Source organism: Motacilla alba, chromosome Z (assembly GCF_015832195.1).
Source record: "Motacilla alba alba isolate MOTALB_02 chromosome Z, Motacilla_alba_V1.0_pri, whole genome shotgun sequence".
Lineage (NCBI taxonomy): Eukaryota > Metazoa > Chordata > Aves > Passeriformes > Motacillidae > Motacilla > Motacilla alba.
Genome location: NC_052046.1, coordinates 73,773,684 through 73,794,617, shown reverse-complemented (window position 1 = coordinate 73,794,617; position 20,934 = coordinate 73,773,684). Strand labels below are relative to the sequence as shown.

General features: G+C 41.3%; 1 protein-coding gene across 5 annotated transcripts in view; it reads left to right on the top strand.

Annotated features, from left to right (window-relative positions):
- The window catches only part of VCAN (versican), a 99,067-nt gene that overhangs the window by 50,793 nt on the left and 27,340 nt on the right, over positions 1-20,934 (top strand). For 3 of the 5 annotated variants that reach the window (XM_038124979.1, XM_038124981.1, XM_038124980.1), the window contains one exon: positions 15,357-20,930. The exons of the other annotated variants lie outside the window; for them this stretch is intronic. In XM_038124979.1, coding sequence (XP_037980907.1) covers positions 15,357-20,930 — 5,574 coding nt within the window. The remainder of the gene's footprint in view (positions 1-15,356; positions 20,931-20,934) is intronic. 5 annotated transcript variants of the gene reach the window in all.

Genomic DNA, 20,934 nt, shown 5'->3' with positions numbered 1-20,934 from the left:
GAGGGAGTAATGAAGAGGAATGAATCTGGCAAATATTGCCAACATGTGCCTTTCACTAGGATGCAGTTTAACTTATTATTCTATCACTCTTCATTTGAGAATCGATCCACTATCATAAAGAACTGCATAAACTGTACTTCTGGCTTTTTATTTTAGCTGATCGGAAACTGTAAATGCAGTTTACATCATTACATCTCTGATAAAACAAAGGTTTTTCCTCCTTTGGCATGTTTTCAAGGTAATACAGTTTAGCATTTTTAGATAAAGTTAATCTGTGAGGGTTATAAACAAAGGCCTTCACTGATTTTCAAGTCAAGAGTCCAAAAGTGCCTCCTAAAAAAGGACAGCTTGCTTACCAGAGCCCTTCAAGAAATAACTGTTTCACATAGGAATTATAACAAGAGGTTATATATAGATAGCATTGTCTATAAACGAATATATTTTCCTTTCTGTGTTTGCAGAAGTGCTGGAACTATTTATGAGATTATTCTTTCCCCCTCATTCTTCACCTCCTTGTTATTCAGCTTTTGCCAGAAGCAACAGTTTAACAGTGAGGCAGGGCTCAGCAGAAATTCAGCACCATGTTTTGTTTCCTATCACTCAATTACAATAAAAACCTTGCTATTACACAGCTGAATATTGCTCCCTGCAGCTCCATTTGCCATCCACAGCGTGGGCACAATAATGTTTAAGTGCTCCATGGAGGTGCCATTAGGCTTTGTTAGGCTGGAGCAGTGTTTTACATTCAGCGTGGAAGAGAAGGGGCTGTGCTAAACGTGTGAATTCTTGAGATTCTGAGATATTTTTAGCAGTTTTCATTGAGCAGGAGAGAGAGCCTGTGTTGGCGGGGACAGCCCTGGCTCAGGTGAGCTAAGCACAGGTGGAAGGAGAGGCAGGAAGGATTCCTTGTGCCTTTGTCCTCCTTCTCAAACCCTCACCAGACTGGCACCAACTTCTCCGAAAAGCTTTGAAGTCTTTGGGCTGGAATGTGCTGTTGATATATGGAATGTGTTATGGATGTATGGAATTTCAGGGGATATTATTCTTCATTATTACTGCAGGCTGAAGCTGCACTCAAAAAGTGTGGAGTTAAATTCAGTTAAATAAAGTGACAAGGATATATTTCTGTCTCATACACACATCCCCCTTAATATGAAGTAGTACAGTAACTGGAAGGTGATATTAAATATTATAATTTCTAAGACTTTACATTTATTAGACCAGAAGAAAGTTCTCCTAGAGGACTTCTTTTCTTATCCTAGAGATAAATAGCTTTACTCCTAGCTTCTAAAATGCATGCTTGCAGTCAATGAAAACTCTCACAAAGGAAGTTTACTTTTAGATTAAAGAAAAAAACCAAAACATGGCATGGAAACAGAAGTAATTTGGAGGCCTGGTGGAAGGTCAAGCTCAATTTGAATTCTGGAGGACATGTTCTGGTGCTGATAAGAAAGAACACAGAGCTGAGCCGATAAAGCTGTTAATTTTTGTAGGAATACAGCAGTTTTCATTGAGAAAGTGTTCAAATAATCCACACACTCCCATGTGGGCAAATATGAGGCAGGTGCACAAATTAATCTGGGTAGAAAGACTTGCGTTTTCTGACAGCCCATGGGCAGATCTCAGGGAGTTATTTCAATTACTGAGGAAAATATCCTTGCACACAAGGAAACACCCCTTTTTATGCTACAAAAAGGGCCACACGTGTTTCAGAATGGAAGGGGCCTGGGACCTTCATCCACTGAAGTGGAGCCAGGAACTTTTCCCATGGAATCATGACAGTGAGGAAGCCGAACACCCCTGCAGTGTGAGGTGTTAGCACGTGCACAGCTTCCCACGGCATCAGATGGGACACAGGGTTTTGTCTTTCTCTATGAGGATGCAGAATTTCCCACCTGGTGCCCTGTTGTGTCCTCACAGCTCTGATGTTTCCTAGTGGTGAGGGCTGCTGCTGGAAGGTCATGGATTAGCAGCTGGGAAAGAAAAAAAAAAAAATAAAAAAAAACAACCAAAACCTGAAGGAACTTTTCAGCTCATAAAGCTTTTATGAGCTGAGAAATGCTTGTGGGGGTGTTGTTTAACAGTGGTTGAGGGGATGCTGGAAACATAACTCCTGTCTGAATCAGGAGTAATTTGCACACCTGCGTTTTTTGGAGACATTTAAAAGTCTTTATTTGGTGAATATGTTTCAAAGTGCTTGTTGGACCCTGGAACTCACACCAGCTCTGTCTGGTTTCTTGTCCCTTCCAGCTTTGAAGAGAGTGAAATTGCAGGAACTTGTGCTTTGTGGATACGGAATTTTATGGAAAGAGGTTGTAAACCTTTGTGTTTCAACATGTAATTCTCTGACATGCATATTTCTGTCTTAGCAGTGTGAGAGGGCAAGTGAAATTTGAATGAAATGCAGCATGGTAATGAGTCATAGTCATAAACCTTAACAAAAGAGGCAGAATAGAGTCTTTTCAGATCCATCTTGGGCCTTGCCTTAAAATTCATTTAATCTTCTTGTCTTCACAGCTCCTTCTGGAGGGCTGTCAAAGATCGTCATGGCTCTGTTTAAGCCTGATTCTAATATCTAGCCTGAATTGCTCCTTGGCCAGTTTACACCCGTGTTTATTCTTGCCAGCATTGTCTTTAGCCTGAATAGGTCTTTTTTCTTCCTGACACTTATCCCTTGATACTTTTATTTCTCTGCTCAGTCGCAGAGAATGACCACGTCCCCTTCTTCAGCCCCAGTTTTTGGTAACTCCTGAGGGGGGAGTGTGCGTGGGAGGGTGGGAATGTGCTGGTGCTCTGCAGGGAGGGAAGATGCTGGCTCTGCCCCAGGGGCTGGGGGTGTTGGGGTGACCAGAGCAGAGAAGGCAAGCCTCACACTGCCTCTTCCAGGCATTGCAGGAGACAGCCTGAAAGTTTGCAGCATCCAGGTTTGTGTCTCTTTTCATGTGTACCCACATTGCTCCCCTTTAAGATGTTTTATTTGTGCTCGCTGGCAAATAATCTCTCTGGACACCATTATTTGTGGTATACACACATAAGCTAGGTGCAGTTTTTGGTGCTCCTTTTTGCTAATTACTGTGTTAGAGAGACTTCTGCTGCAGGGGAAGATACTTTGTCTTTTGTGTGCTGAAATCACCATTTGTTTTTTTCCCCAAATGAAGGGTATAAGCTACTGAAAGACATGGTTTCTTTCCATGGTTTCTTTTGAAATAGGACCTATTTCAAGCCAAGGTTTACTGTAAGGAAAGCTGATGTCTTGCAGCTAGGCTGACCTGAGTTAATTGGTAGTGGGATCTTGAAGCAACAGCAAAAGTGGACTCACATGGGCAGGACCAATTTCCTTTTTTTTTTTTTTTTTTTTTTTTTTTTTTGTCCTTAATGGAGGGCTGGGCTTGTCTCCTTATCAATTGTCATCTTCTAAACTTCATTTCCCACGGAAGCAGGTCTGACTGGAGTAATTTTCACATCCTGAATGACCAAACTCTCTGTACTATTAATAAAACCTGCTGTAGAGTTGGCCACGTTCTCCCTGTGCCTGGAGTAACTGAAGTGTTAAACGCTGAGCAATGTGGCCAGATCCTGATTTCATCTTCCCCAGTGTAATTACACCACAGTAATTCCAATGAGGTGATTGAGAGCAGAACTGTGGTGGGGATGTGGGGATAGTAGGTGTCACAATGTCTTCATAGCACTTTGCATATTCTAGGTCATGGTATAATTAGGTGATTACTCTTCTTCAGAGCACATTTGAGTTCAATCCAAACTGGTAGATCTGTTGTTAACTAAACCAGTTGGGGTTTTTCTATGTTAGAATAGTTTTGGGTTTTGTTTAGCTGGTGATATGGAAAGCTTTTTAAAATAGGTTGTCTATCATCCCATATAAATTGTGTTTAAAACAGAACAGCAGTGATGCCTTGTATGAAAGCAAAAATAATAACCAAGTAATTTTAATAAATTCAAGCTTTTTTTGTGCACTTCTCCTTTTCTCAAAACAAAGGAAAAACAAAAACAAACCAACCCCACCAGCCCCATATCCAGCAAAGCTGAAACTTGATACTTAGAAATTTTCACAAGAAGCTAAAACTGAATTAACAAGTGGTCTTTAGGCCACTATTGCTGGCTCTTCCTGAAGAAAGACTTATTATAGAACAATAATTTCTCTTTCCACATTCCTTTCTAGACTTCCATAGATACAAGGAACAGTGCCCTCACATTAAATACTGTTCAGAGGATGCCTACACATTCCCTGCTGTTTTTGCATTGTATCCAAGGAGACGTCTCAGATCTAGACATAGGGATTACACATTTCCAGCTTTCTTATAGCTCTTTGTTTATTCATGAGAGAAATGAAGGAATTTTATTCATAGGTACAATGTAGTTTTTCATACTTCTGTTGTGAAGAACAGGAATCCTTTTAGAGGTTTTGTTTACATGTGGAGAAAACCTTAAAAAGTCCTACTGCAGAAAAGATGAGCTGTCTTTTACATAGTGATGCAATATGGCTTAAATTTTTTTTTTTTTTTAGGAAAGTGTTTTTCTGTACCAAACTTCTCTGAATTTGCCCAGATTGTAACTTTCTTAGTGTGGAATACTTACTCCCTTTTCTTGCAGTTGTTTTTGCACATTTTCAGTTTAATGAGTGGATTAATCCTTGCTAACCCAGCCAATCTTTTAAATCTTCCTCGTTTTTAGAAGTGATTAAGTGATAAATTTGATCAATAATATAAAAAATACCCACTTGTACCTTTCAGAATATTTTCCTGCTGCAAGTGAGGATGTGTGCAGAGTGGCTGGTTAATATTTTGTGTTGTCTTTGCGAACGTGTTGCTGAAGTTATTAATCTTTCTTTATAGAGTAATTTTTTTTTTCCCAAGCTGCTCAGTTAATTAGGACTTTTCTGACAAGCCTTGTATTACTACTTTTCTTAAATGAGGAGAATTCAGTATGAAAACTTTCTACTTCCTGAGGAGGAGAAAAGCAGTTGGCATTTCATTCCTGGTTAGAAGTGTCTTCCAGTAGGCCCTGCCTGCCTGGGTATTACCTCTGCTATAATTCATTACCTTTTTGATACCCATCATTAGCTCAAAGAGTGCACAAGAAATATTAGTTTTTAACTTTAAACCATGCTCTTGGATTTTACACGTAGCACCTCATCAAGCAGGAATCCCATAGTTTCAGTGGGAGGTTTTTTGGCATCAGAAAAGGAATTTCCACATATTTGATGTAATTTTTTTGTTGCTTTTTGCCAAAATAGCAGCAAAGAATGTGCCTATATGTACACAGAGTAGCACTGAGATTTTTGATTGTATTTCATTGTGGGATTTTTTCCTAAACCATTGCTTTTTTTTTTTTCCTTGAAAGTGGTGAGTAAAATGATTCTGGGCTTACTTATATATTCACTACTCTGGCTTGTAGTGAGTTTCCAGTCACATGTCTAGTTAAATAGTGAACACTAGAAGCACAATTCATGAGTCCTTGGGAAATGCTGTGGGCACTTGGTCCAACTGACAGAACCAAGGATTAACCCAAAACATTCTTCAGACAAGTATTTGTTCACACTTTAATTGAATTGTTTGACTTCCTGGCCTATATACAATTTTTTTTTTCCAGTTTATTCTGACCACATACAGAGCCTGCCCGGTGTGAACTAATTCTGCAGCAATATTACCATGTTAGCACAGGATGGGGTTTGTGGCAGTACCTTAAAGTCAAAAATATGTCTCCCTCTGCTGATTTTTAGTGGTGCAGTAACATTACCACAGCAAGGCATCTATTTTTAGCTGTAGTTGGTTTCAAACCTTTTTTCTCAAGTGCTGTCCAACAGAAGTGTCTTTTCCAAAAACCCCCAAGTGTTTCTATAAACAAATTAATATTTTTCTAGAACAAATGTTCCAGTTTTGCCAGGGAAAAACACAAAACAAAGCAGAAAAGAAAACTGAGATGAAAAAAAAGTTACTGAAAGAAAAAATTATGTGATTCTATGGTTAAACAAACACTCATGTTCTGTAGGCACTGTTTGAAATTGTGTCTGGTAGAGACACATTTGTTTCTCCAGCTGCAGCAGAGGGGAGCTTACAGACTTATGCTGATTTAACTGAGAACCTCCGGTTTATCCCTAGGCTGCTTCAGGTGTTTTATAACCAAAACAATTTTATTAGCACCTGTAGATAAATCTATAACATTTTCACCTTTTTTTTTTCAAAAGTAAGGGATGATACTGAGAATAATCCATTATATTTTTGCAGAATCCTCTCTGTATCTCATTAGTAATATTTGCAAAGTACAGGACTCAGATCTATATGCAAAAATCCTTTTGCCACATATATCAATATCTATGTATGCATTCACTCTAATTATGGATTCCAAAACTCACTTGCATTTAAGAAATTATGAAGATAGTGCAGTACCTTGAGCTATCACTGCCACTTCTGTAGCAACTCAATTAATTTTGCACATGCAGAAGGGTCCAGGACAAGACTGATTTGCCCCAAACAAAATATTAGTCATATCAATGAAGAAAAATGAAATATAAAAAATATATTGCCATGGGAAAAAGATTGTGTGTTGCCACATGACTAATAGTTCAAAATAATGCCCCAAAAGAGCAGGGGCTGCAGCTAAAGATGTGATTTTGGTTGCTTGCTGCAGGACCAGTGGGCTTGTGCAGGCTTTCAATTAAAAGCATGCTTATAAGGTACATGACAAAATGCTTGAGAAATAGCAGGGGAGAAAATGCCAGAAAATCATTGTGATAAGTGGAATAAACTTCTCCAGATAAAAAGAGCATTTTGGGATAGAACAAGTGGGCTAATTGTCATCATAGCTTCAGTTCCTAGAAAAAGACATTCTGTATCCCTTCCACCACTTCCTTCTTTCCTTCCTTCCTTCCTTCCTTCCTTCCTTCCTTCCTTCCTTCCTTCCTTCCTTCCTTCCTTCCTTCCTTCCTTCCTTCCTTCCTTCCTTCCTTCCTTCCTTCCTTCCTTCCTTCCTTCCTTCCTTCCTTCCTTCCTTCCTTCCTTCCTTCCTTCCTTCCTTCCTTCCGCCACTTCCGCCACTTCCGCCACTTCCGCCACTTCCGCCACTTCCGCCACTTCCGCCACTTCCGCCACTTCCGCCACTTCCTTCCGCCACTTCCTTCCTTCCGCCACTTCCTTCCGTCACTTCCTTCCGCCACTTCCGCCACTTCCGCCACTTCCTTCATTCCGCCATGTCCCTCACTTCCTTTTCCTTTTCCTTTTCCTTTTCCTTTTCCTTTTCCTTTTCCTTTTCCTTTTCCTTTTCCTTTTCCTTTTCCTTTTCCTTTTCCTTTTCCTTTTCCTTTTCCTTTTCCTTTTCCTTTTCTTGCTGTTTTCCTCTTTTTCTCTCTTTCTCCTCTCCTACGCTCGCATATACAACCCCACTGTCTGTTTTAGAACTTGAACTGTAAAATATTCTCTGGCTTTCTTTTTGCCGCATAAAATTCCTCTCATGAGACAAATCGAGAAAGAAAAATGTAGTACATGCCTTGTACATAAACCAACGTTTATTGCTCCTAAAATAATATGATGTCAATCTATTTTTTTCCCCCAAACTGCCACATTAAGGAGTGTACTGTGAGTTTTTGGTTTTTTCCCCCTAATGCCAAAGGGCTTGGTATTACTGGAAAATGGAAGAGGGGAAAGAATATTCCTTTCAGCCCTGAGCAGCCACAGGTGCAGTCAAAGGCTGGGCATATGCTTTGAGATTCTAAGAGCAGTATTGTGACTTTTACCCAAATTTATACTGTGGTAAGTAAATTTTTGATTCTTCCCGGAGGAGACACTCTCTCCCCACATTGGTAGGGCCAGAACTGGTTCTTTCTTGTGCCAGCTGTGTCACAGCAGAGGCATTTGAGGTTCTCCCAATTAGCAGGATGTAAATGTAACGAAGGGATGGTGGTGAAGTGGGACAGAAAAGCCCAAAATTCATTGATACCTCAGTGTTTCCACCTCAGTTATGGAATATCACGCATGAAATAATGGATGAAGTCATTCTGGTGAGCAGATGCTCTTTCCCAACCAGCTTTTCCTGCAGAGTTGGACTTCCCTCTACACACATCCAGACACACCAGCAAAGTCAGATTCAGTCTGACTCCTTGCTTTGTTTTGGGTTCCATCTGGAGAAAAATGATTTATTGCACGGCAGTTGTTTGGGTTTGGGTTGTTTAGCCCTGCAGAGCTTTAGAATTGTCTTCTCTGTAGGCAGTGAGAGAAATGTTGTCATTGGAAGGATGCTCACGCCCAAGACTGCTCAGGAGGAGGCTCCACGGAGCAAAACACAGGAGGCTCGTGTTTTGTTAATGACATATTGGAGCAGAAAGGAAGTGGGAATGACTGCTCTCACAATGTTGCATGACAAATATCCAGGAATTATCCAGGGAGCTGTACCCTGCCCGTGCTGGGGCTCAGCCTCGCCACGGCAAAGCTGCCATTTTTAACAACTTGACATTTCACTCAGTCTGCTTCTTTTTAACAAATTTATTGTCGGGTGGGGGAGAAGAACAAAGGAAACACCAGGAATTGCCAGAGGGCTCAGTGATATGCTTTCATAATAAAACAGTTCCTTTCTTTCTGACATGGTTTCTGCATCATCCTGTCTGCTGCTTTGGAGTTTGGCAGGGCTGAGGGAGCCCAGAGCCCTGTGCAGAGCAGATGTCCACCTAAGTGACACCCGCTTTGCACAAGTGCCTCTGGCTGTGGCCAGCAGCTCCAGCCTGGGGTCCTGTCTGTAAAAAAGGCTGCAGGGCAGGAGCATGCCAGAAAGTGATACTCATGGATTTTGCATGAAAACCCCCAAATATAGTAAAGCAGACGGACTGGATAAGTGAATTTCAGTAGGCAAGACTGACCACCCACCTTGAATTGCTTTCAACTCCTACCCAGCCAGCTGTGCAAAAGTCACTCCTTACTTTCTCCCAGAAGTTTACCTGAATCATTGAGACTTTTATGCAAGGTAAATTTATATATATGTGTGCAATGTAATAATATTTTTTGACTCTCAGAGAGATAACAAAACGTAAATTTTGATAAAATTTAAAAGGTTAAAAAAACCCCAAAACAATCCAAACCTCAAATTATTTAAACCTGCCCTACCTCCTTGAGGAGTTTTAAAGGGAGCCAAAGTTAACAAAATTTTAGAAATATATATGTCCAGCTGGGAAACATTTTAAAGTGAACTAAATAAAACCTTTTGTTTACTTAGAGAGAACAGTAATCAAGACCTGGATTTTACTAGACCTCATCATGTATACTAGTCATGTTAATGTGAGGTAGAAGGATTAAAAGCATCAAAAAATTAATTATTTCTGGATTTATTTTATTTTTTTAAAATTTTTTGGCTTAGGTGTGTATAATAGTAGCCATGTTTCTTTAATGCCTTAGACCAGCTCCTTGGCAGTGTTCCTACTTTTTCCTGAAGAGGAGAAGGGGTATACCTGGAGCACTGTTGCACTTTGACCATGCTTAGGTGGGATAATGATACTACAAGATAGCACAAGTTTAGAGGAATTGCATATTCCAAAGGCTGACACTTGGAATTTTGGTTCACCAGGAAATATTTGTATTTCAGAATATTTTATTTATTTTTTTAAAAAGTTAAATGAAAAGAACCATATACATTAAAAAACAACAAAACCAAACCTCTTTGGTGAAGCAAAACAGCCCAAAAGATGTTATCAGATTGATTTATTTCTGTAAAATTGAACGGGTTTGTTGCAATTTGAATGTAATATCTTAAGGGGAAAGAACACCCCACTTCATAGAAAGGTGTTTCTTTGTTTGTTTGTTTGTTTTTTGTACTGGACACAGCTTTTCAAATCCCTTTTTTCCTCACCATGCTTTTCAAACAGAATACATTCAATGAAACTGGCACATTCCTGTGGAATTAGTTGAGGTTTTGGATTTTTTTTCTTGCTGTCATGTTTCAGCAAGCCATGGTCATGAAACTGCCTGAATCCATGCAGACTGCAGATCAGGTTCCTGGCAGAGCTGAGGTTCAGGGGAGTCAGAGCATGACATAAAGGTGGTTTAAGTCTTTCCTCATCCTAAATCCTCTCCCAAACCCGGGTGTGAGGCTTCACTGGTTTTTCAGAGGGTTTGAACCATCTCCACTCTCTCCTGCTTTGAGGACTCCTTGTTTTCCAAGTGGAGTTGAGTGTGGATTTTAGCTGTCCATAGGCTCTCTCTGGTGGATATCCTTTGTGATCCCACCATGAGCATCCCAAAAATGTGCAGGGGTTTTGAAACAGCTCACTAAAGCCATTTACAACTACATGTGTGTTCTATCAACGTCTTCATAGAACCATAGAAAATTGAGTGATTTGGGTTGGGATGGAGTTGAATCCCACCCAGTGCCACCCCAGCCATGGCAGGGACACCTCACACTGCCCCAGTGTCCAGCGTGGCCTTGGGCACTGCCAGGGATCCAGAGGCAGCCCCAGCTGCTCTGGGCACCCTGTGCCAGGGCCTGCCCACCCTGCCAGGGAACAATTCCCCATTGCCAAGATGCCATCCAGCCCTGCCCTCTGGCACTGGCAGCCATTCCCTGGCTGCTGTCCCTGCAGCCCTTGGCAATTGTCTGTGTCCATCTTTCCCGCAGCCCCTTCAGGCCCCGCAAGGCCACGCTGAGCTCAGCCCAAAGCTCCTGCTGCCCAGGTGAGCAATGCCAGCTGTGCCAGCCTTTGCTGCCAGCAGAGCTGCTCCATCCCTGCGCCCATCCCGGAGCCTCCTCTGTGCTCCCTCCAACAATAACTAATAACATTTTAATCTTGATATAACTGTATTGAAGCCAATCCCAAAATATTATGATTATCAAGTGCAGGAAATAATTTGACTAATGCAGACTCTTTTGATTTTTCATGCAAACCTGTCTCATGATTATGAATTCTTGATGGTGAACATTAAAGATTTTGTATTAGTGTCACATCATGCAATGAAGCACTTTTAAAACAATGAGTCCAAAATGGTTTTAGGCTTCTAACTAAAATCTCTTATTTTGTTTCCTATTTAGCTGTATTCTTGTCAAAATATAGGGCCTGATTTAAAATCCACAGAACATTTTATGGAAGTCTCATAAGAGGCTTTATCAGACCTCTAGTCCTTCTACAAAAGACTGAACTGTAATACTGCTCACAAAAACTGAGCATGTGGCTCTGAAGAAATAAGTGGACAAATTGCAGATGTGTGAAATTCCATTATCTGCAGGACACCGGATTAGATGCTAAGAGGCCCATTTTGAAAGGAACATCACAAAACCATAAGTCTTCTGAATGAAATATTTTGTGTTTCGAAAGTTTGGAAAACATCATAATATGTTTTCTATTTAATTCCCTATTAATTCTTCTTCAGATGCTTATCTGATGGATTTTGAGAGAGAAAATGCTTTTTTACTCCCTGCCCCCTCAAAGACGGTCTTGGAAAAGCTCTTGGTAGAATATTAAAAGTCTTCTCAAGAAAAGAAATACTGCTGCACGTTGCACATTTTTGGAAGTGTGCAGACATAATCTAGTGTACCACTAACAGAGAGGCAACTTTTCTGTGTGATCCACTGAAAAACTGACATGGGTTTGGAACCAGCCATGATGGATTGGAAGGGTTGTAACGATAATTAATGACACCTCGGTCTGTAGTTATGTGCAGTAGCAGGCTAAAATCACCCTGTAGCCAGAGGGATTTCCATTTCTTACACACAAGAACTGTTCCTGAGATAGATGCCTGCTCCTTGCAGGTCATTTAGAACATCTAGATGTATTAAATGGATAAAGAAACACTCCAGGCTGGATATACCTACCCTTTCCATCTCCATTCCAGTGCATACCTCATCATTTCCCTCCAAGAGAGGCTTTGCTGATAAATCACTCCCAGGACTTGTTTGGGTTGGCACTCTGAGCTGACAACCCTTGGCTTTGTTCCTTTTTAGCTACTTGTTTTCACTTTCCTTCCCTTGAGCCAGAATAACAAAGCACCTCTTTGAAAAAGGGCTCCTTTTGGCTTGTTTTCCATGAGCTACTGATAAGAGTATTTGATAGCCAAACTCCTTCCCTCTAAAGTCCTGGTTTCATCTCTTTTTTAGTAGTCTTTGGTCTGTGTGTGTTTACCTGCAGCAGGAATGGGTGTGAAATAAACAGGAGCCTGCCCTCAGGGTCTAACAGATAAATATTTCTTCTATTTTAATATTTCTTCCATATTAATATTTTATGGTAGGTTTTCATCCCAGTGTCTTATACCCAGTTGACAAGGATGTATGAGCCACATCATTATGTAGATTATTTGCCATCTCAGGAGTTATGGAGCATTTTTCACTGCTCCTAACCCTGAGCAACCTGAATGCTAACATGGAATAGTCAAACCTGTTGGAAAGAAAAGAATTTCTAATTAAAAACAAACAATAAAAATAACCAATCAATTACATTCTTTACTATCTCCTGAAAAGCTTGTTATTTTTTCTTTGGAAAGAGCAAAATATTAAAAAAAAAACCCTCCAAGGATACTTGTTATTTAATGAAAGAGCCTCCTGAGAGTTTATTATCAGAAATATCATACCTTTTCCTAGGGTTCTTTTATGTGGATTGTTCTGGCATGTGAGATCTTGAAAAAGCTAACAAAGTAAAATCAGGGTCTGATAGAGATCTCTGCATGTGTAAGAATTTGTATTTGTCTTCTAGGTGAATTAGGAACAGATGTTCTTCACTAAATTTATTGCCTACAATATATGACTTAGTGTGAGCTACTAATTTGAGGGACTCCCAGGTGTGCACTGCTGCAAAAATTCTGCATTATTGGTCAGAACTTGTTAGTCATGGTGCCCTCCTACAAATTGCAGCCCATCCAGTCCCATCCAGCCTTTATAAATTTTTTTAAATGTACAATTTCTGTGCAAAGCTGCACACTTTGTTTCACAGTCCTAATTGCTGTGTGTGAAATCATAGTTACTCTTAATGGCATAACAGGTTGTTTATGCACATCTCTCCTTCAGCTGTTCTCACAGAACAAGGCATCTTTCCTGGCCATTCAGGAAAATTCACATTTCTGTGTGTGGGTGCAGTTATTTTATAGTGAATCTACCAAAAATCAGAGACTCTCAGAGCTCCCTATCAGCTCTGCCTTGCCATTCCTCTCTCACTGACTGAATTCCCATGGGTTTTTGCATGCACAGATTTGAAAGGAAGGTGTGAAATTCTGTCTCAATTGCAACTTCTGCTTTTATGAAGACATGGTTTCTCAGCGTGTCCTGGGCGGCCTTTTGCTGAAATTCATGGATTCTGAAAGGGTTGTTATTAGACATGCTCCTCAAAGTCATGCCGCCAGTCTTGGAGAGATTACCAAATTCCTGCTTTTCACAAAATTTGAAAGTGAGATCTGGGAGAGCTCAAGTAAATGGCTGCAGAAAATTTTTTCTTCTGTGACATTGGGCAGCCTTTCTAAATATTTCTAATTTACTGGGGAAAAGCATTCATTCTTTACAGGCATTGCATAAAATAACTCCCAACAAGCACATGTGAGGCAGAGAGAAGAAATCTCAGTTCTCTAACCATCTAATAGAGCTGTCTTGGCACATGGTAAACACCAGGCTTCTCTGAGCAATGTACAACAGCCAAGCAGGTGCAAGGTTAAAAACAACCTTTTTTTGGTTTCACTGGGAGCCCTGAGCTTAGTGTTGTACAAACTTGACATTGTAGTTGAAACAAACAATGCTGAAGGTGATTTATTCTCTGTATTCTTCAGCTGGAGCTTTAGCAAAGCTGAGATCCAGTAATACTTCATGAGTTTAGCTGTAAACACAGCGTGAGGTATTAGAACATTAATTCTCAATGGAGTTGCAGTGACCTTTTCAAAAGCAAATTGAAGTCAATTTGCACACACAAGCCAGCCCAGGCCAAAGAATCACAAACCTTTCGTAGTGCTCTGTGTCAGTTTGATTTGATTGAATACATTCTTTTCCAGAATGATCACCTGATGACTCTGTCTCTGAGGACTCAGTAGTCACAGAGGTTAAATGATCTTCATAGGTGGGGGAATTACTTCAAATTGATGAGGTGCTTTACCTCAAGTTCTCATTGTTTTATGACTTGTAGATAGTTTTAGTGAGGAAGATTTGATTTAAGAACTGAGCTGTGTCACATACTGCAGATATTTTTTCAGGGAGCAGTGGCTGCTGACAGTGCTCTAAGGCAGGAGTCCTGTTAATGGGCTCAGATCCTCTCCTGGCAGATGTGGGCAAAGCTCCATTGGCCATTCCAGTTTGTACCAGCAAGAAAGTAATCCCCTCTGGCCAAAATGGTTATAAACATAGATCCAGAAGGACAAAACACTCATGGAATAGGATTTCAGCACAAGGTTTCCAATTTCAAGTCAGTTGGCCAAGCTTGAAATATGGGGCTTGTTTCTGAGTCCGTTGTGTCCTTTTTTTTTTTTTTTTTTTTTTAAATTTCAATTTAATAAAGATAGCTTCCATTGTCTGGAACAGAAGGTTTGAAGCAATGTTTGTGCTGAAAGGGCAAGTTTAAAAAGTGTCTAAGGAATCTGGGATCATAAATCTTGGAGGAATTCATGAGGTTTTCTGCAGCTAAAATCTTGCCTTCTTAATCTTCTTTCTTCCTCTTTGTCTGCCTGGCCACCTAGAAAAAAAATCTGTGAGAGGTTTGCAACCTGTAGGAGTATGTAAATAATTCAAAGTTGGTGGTAAACAGAAGAAAATTACTGGACTTCAGTCATGTTACCCTCTGAGTGGGAGTTGACCTTTGAATCTGTGATATTTTTCTTACTTGCTGTATAATGCTTTAAAATTCCAAGCAGCAACAACTTTGTAAAGCAAGACTTTATTCACTGTCCTAGGTTCCAAGTCTAGTGAAGAATGATTGATGTAGATGTTATGCTGTTCCTAGGAATTTGAATTACTCTATACTAAAAGGAAAAGGGAGATGCAGAGGGATGTATTTTGTGTCATATTTTATTTTAGACTTTGCCTTGCTTAGCTTTGTCTAGGTTCAGTTATTGGTAGAGGTTAGTTAGTGTCTGAATCCCTGGAAGCAGCTGCAGCAGGTTGGTCTGAAAAGTGATTTTCGTCTTGTCCATTCCTCATCTTTGCTGAAAATGTAGGAGCAGGTAACTCAGGCATGGGTTTGGGACCAAGGGCACGTGGCAGTCGAAAGCACTGAGTAACCAATGTGTTCAATATGCAGAGAGGCTCCAACTAGAAAGTCACGCCCCATGGCAGAGTTTAAACACTGAATTTACAAAAAATTGTTGAATTTCAGATTTTTTTTTTTTTTTCCCAATGGATTGCTTGTGCTTCGTGTGCATGCTGTTACTTAGGGATTATGAAAAGCTCTCTTTTTCTTGCAGATCACCCGGTGAATGAATTTTTGGATCTGTTCAATCGCCACATGCTTCCTCATGCAATAGATGAAACCCACATTGATGCAGAGTCAGCTCAGACTGAACCCTGTACTTCAGACTCTGTGCAGGATTCGTCTGAATATATAATATTGGATCCTTTCTTTACAAACTATGTAGAGTTTGAAGAAGATGAAGACTGTGAAAATACTACTGATGTTACAACCCCTCCAGCTTTGCAGTTCATCAATGGGAAGCAACAAGTTACCAGTGCACCTAAGAGCACAAAAGCTGAGGAAGCGAGGAGTGACCAAATCGAAAGCGTTGCACATTCCAAAAACGTAACCTTTTCTCAAATCAACGAGACAAACACGTTTATCATTAATGAATCTGAAGCTTCTGGTACTATGCAACCAAGCAAAGCTGGAGAAGTGATAGGGGCGTTTGAGGTCACACAGCCAACCTCAGGGGCTGCAATGTTAGAACCTGTCTATAGTGGGGAGTCTGAAGTTGTTACAACAGATAAATCAATAGCCACCACTTCTTCACATGAGCAGTCTCTGCAAAACAGTAGAGAGACCATGACCTGGCAGGGAACTGAGGAGAGCTCCACTAAAGATAGCAAAAACCTGCTTTTGATTCCTAGTGAATTCTCAGGAGATGGCTCCACTGAATCTGATCTGTCCACTTCGATCTTGGACGTTGTGACAGGGTCAAGAAAGGAAGATGATGAAAAAAATTCTGGTATAACATCTTCTCCTGATGCATTTACTGTGGAAAGTTCTGCTGTAACTGCTTCTCTGGAGGCAGTTTTTATTCCTGCTACGGAAGACAACGTTGTAACCGACCTTATTTCAGAAAAGGCAACCCCTGCTCCAGGAGACCATTATAAAACAACTCTTAAACTTAATGCAAATTCCCCTGGTGAAAACATTCTGGAAACAAGTCACACAGCAAAGCCTGAGATGAGTGCTGCTTCTTTTATGGTTCTGGAAGGCTCTGGAGATGTGAAAGACAGCATCACTGTAACTTCAGCCGTGACAGAGGAAGTAGCAGTAACAGAAACACTTTCAATGCAAGACATTTCTCTGGGCTCCGGCACAGCGCCGCTGACAGAATTTTCTGTAACTGATTCAGGAATCACCTCTGCTTTGCCCAGAGCTATAAGTACTCCTTATTCTGCTTTTGATCAAAGTCCTCAAGTAACTGTTGCCACCAACTCTGTGTCTGAGCTAATTACGGAAAAAGCATTTGCCAGTTCTCTTGTAACTGAAAAGAGTATTGATGATGAAAAAGAAATACACGCCACTGTTTATGCAGGTCACCAAAATTCAGCTACTGCTGCAGAGGAAAATTTGGATTTGAATGAACTTGGGAGCACTACAAGTGAAGTCAGAACTGTAAGTCAAGAGCCCCTCAGAAAAACAGTACCAGGTACCATAAGCTCTGAAATCAAAAAGGTCACCACCATTCCTCTCTTGAGGGAGAAGAAGCTTTTTGTAAATGAAGGATCAGCAGAAGAGCCTGCAGACATATTTTCAGGGGGTTCCACAGGCAGAGTGGTAAGTATTGGCTCCCCATTTATTGATCCAGGTTCTGGAGACATAGATTATGTCGTTGAGTCTGCTACTTTGACTTCGGTCCCGTTAAGGCCTGTCACTGAAACACAAACAGAAATGTATGAAGGAAAAATTTACAGCACAGATGATGCTTCACCAAAGGATGCAACAACGGAATATGAAAAACATGCAAGAACAGATGAACCTGCAGTAACAGTTTTGAGTACTTGGTCAGAGAGCTTCACAGAGGGGTCTGGAGTAGAAAGTCAGACGTCCCTGGATATGTTTAGTACCAAAAACCCGGGAGAACCAAATGTGGAAACAAAACCAACCTACACAGCTCCTTCTGACATAAAATCTGGTTCCATAAAAGAGATAACATCTCACATTGCACCGGGAATTGAAACTGGAGATTCAGAAATGGGTGAGGCCACATCATCTCCAAATTCAGAAACAGGTGAGGCCACATCATCTCCAGATTCAGAAACAGGTGAGGCCACATCATCTCCAGGATCTGTGGTCAGTAACAACCCTCATGAGGGCTTGGTGACACATGGTACTACACATGGCAGTATAAAAGCTGTAGCTGAATCTACAGAAAGCAAAGATGCAAGAGTTGGTTCTTCAACTGTCTCCTTGGGCAAGATTTTCCTGATTGAGCATGGCTCTGGAGAAGAATTCAAAGATGACAGCAGCACCACAAAACTTATGTCTAATGGACCTACAGAAGAAATACTTGGAGGTCATTTCTCAATTACTGACCAGGGATCTGGAGAACCAGACTCAACCACTGGATCATTTGCGGAAACAGCAGTTGCCCCTTCTGGGAGACCAGAAACATGGGAGAAGGATCACAGACAAGCTGTCAGCACATCACCTCCGGATCCTGCCTTCACTACAGATCCTGATGAGCAGGTCACAAGTTCTGATCATGTGGTAACCTCCATGGGGACTGCAGGGGATGTGAGAATTGAGGAGAAAACTGTTGATGAGCTGACAGTGAGAGCTTTTTCTACAAAGATTCCTTTGATGGAAGAGATACATTCTGGGGAAGAGGCGCCAAGTGAAATTTCACCAAAAGCTATGGAATCTTCTGAAGAAACAACAATGGACCCATTCTATAAAAGTACCCAGACTAGCCTAGAACATCTGGGATTTTTAAATGTTCCAACTCTCAGTCCTTATCTGGAAGAAAAGGAATTAGAAACTGAACCTGTTAAAAAAATACTTTTGCCGTTTAATGATGACAGAGTAACTGAGGCTGTAACAATTGAAAGGAAATACATAAGCTCTCCAGTCACAGTTGTAGAGCAAGAGGAAGAGCTGGTGCAAAACATTTTCCCTACTAAAGATATTCCCAGAACATTCCTGACACCTAAAGAAGAAAACCTGTCAAATAACGAGCTCATTGGTGATCCCCTGTTTTCAGGACAGGGGTCGGGAGACGACCTTGCCGTTCTTCCTTCTGTAGTGCCATTTGTTGTCCAAAAAATCAAGAGTACCTCAAGCCCTGAAACTTCTCACCCTGCAAATATGGGACCTGAACTTTCCACTGACATGACACAAGACTTTGAACAAGGAAGCACTCCAGCAAATGTTGAAGTTAATGAAGAAGTCACAAGTGCTGTAGCTGAGCTGCTGCCAGAAACTGGAGACCCATTCCCCACCTCCACATTCCCCAGTTCCTCAGCTTTAGCAGAAGACAGCTCCAAGAGCTTCATCTCTAAAGAGATTGAAGACACCACACATTATTTTGTTGCAAATGAAGAACCACAGGAAAAGGAAACTGACTATAGGAGAGTAGAAAATGAAACAGATAAGACAACACCCACTTCTAAAGCTATTTCTCAAGACGAAAATTCACATTTTCTGATTAAAGGTGGCACAACTCCTGTATCTGTTATACTGAATGGAACTCCCACTCCTGAAACAGAGGAATCTCTTGTGACATCAGCAACAAAAACCCTGGGCAGAGTATTACCAGACGGCTCTGGGGAAGGATCTGGCTGGGTTGGTGTTTCAGATTCATCTTCCCCTAGTGTGTTTACCCATTTTTCAATTCCCACCGTATCCAAAGTGGAGCTAAATGTTTCATCTAGTGTTCCTGGACATGTTTATTCCAAAGTTATGACCACAGAGGCTCCGAGAGATGGATCACAGACTGCAATCACAGGACTGGTCTCCCTTTTTACAGAAGAAACAGAGGTTTTGGTAAATCCTTCTGCTGCTCATCCAAAGGCAGCTTCATCAGAGGAACTAACAAGTGACACTGGGTTATATGAAAAAATTATTCCCATGATTGATGACAAAAGGAGTGTTATATTGAACGTTTCTGTTTATGGTGATATTACCCTGATTGAAGAACGACTGCAAACCCCACCAGAAGAAACAACTATTATTGACATGGATCACTCTAAATCAATGCCTGAGGATATAATAAGTGTGCAGACAATGCCAAATCCTGTTACACAGTCAACATATGGCTACGATGATAGCATGGCCACTGAAGGGGAGAAATATTATTCCACTCCCAGGTTTTCCATAGCCAAAGAAAAGACACTTGGATCTGGTGATAATCTTCCTCTGACTACTTCCAGTCCACCAAGTAGAGAGTCGGTGACTTTTGGGCACAGACCAACCTCAGGTGACATGGATTTGGGTTCAGGGAATGACATGAATTTTGCAGCAGCAACTCTCACCACCACGGAACTCTCTGAGCTGGGCATTGTCCTTCCTACAGTGCCATCTCTGGCAAGCCCTCAGGTGCCTCATGAGTCCAAACCTGTTGTAACCAGCCCCACAGAAGATATCTATGAGCCGAGTACTTCAGCAAACAGCCAAGTAATAGCAGATCACAGTGAAATAATCTCTGGCTTTTCCGGGATGGGCCAAGAAGAGCTGGCTGATAATCAGCCCGTGGCTCCTTCTCTTGCACCAGTTGTAACTGGTGAGCCAGAAAAGGCTTTGACGACTGGTGAGCTTGAGTTAAGTGTTGTCACCACACAGCCTACATCCCAGCTGACAACTGTGTCATCTACCAAGGGTGCAGGGAATCGTCCCACGGTGTACACAAACACAAAATCAGCATCAGCAGAGTATGAGGAGACAGATCCAGTGAGTTTTTATTCAGTTCCTCAGACTCCTAAATCTTCAGTAACTGTTCACTTAGTAAACAGAGTATCTGAGTACCCTGAGGTAATCTTTACGAGCACATCATCATCATCATCATCATCAAGGGATTCACATCAGTCCAATCAGTCATCAGGAGGAATCTTCAAAGAGGTTAGTTCTGATGTTACAGCAACATATAAACCACCCACTGGTGACCTTCTTGACACAACAGAGTCCTCTCTGCTGGAGCTTTCTCCTGAGCCTGTTTCAGACAGCACAAGCACAGAAAGCACTCCTCAGTTTGGTAGGCTTCTAACAGGTGGGACAGAGGAGACAGAAATGCCTGCAACTGATTTAGCTGGTGAGGAAGAAGCTGCTGTTTCTGGAGATTCTCCATCAATACCTGTCTTGCCTACTGCTTTTCTGAATTTTGGAGAAGGAGCGAGCACAGATATTGCAAAAGTCAGCACAACAAAAGTTGAAGCTTCCTCAGGGAGAGTCAATAATCCCCACCAAGAGGAATACAGGACTACTGAGAGACAGAACCCCTGGCTCGTGTCCACAACTGTTTCAGACTCACCCAACAGCATCGAAAGTGAAGGATTTAAACCTAGCCAGGAAGCAGTTACAATGCTAACCTCGCCTTCCCAGCTTTTGGACGGAGGCACAGAAACACAGGCAGCTTTGTTTGGTCAGGGGGAGATCACAACCATCCCTTCTAACATTGCAACAAACAGCATTGCCCCTGGGAACAGTCCCTACCAAAACGAGCCATCAACACCGAGCTCTGAGGAGCCAAACACTGTGGAAACCATAACTTCATCATTTTCCCTTCCGGAAGTCACGAACGGATCAGATTTCGTGATTGGCACCAGTGTGGGTTCAGTTGAAGGCACAGCAGTGCAAATTCCAGGTAA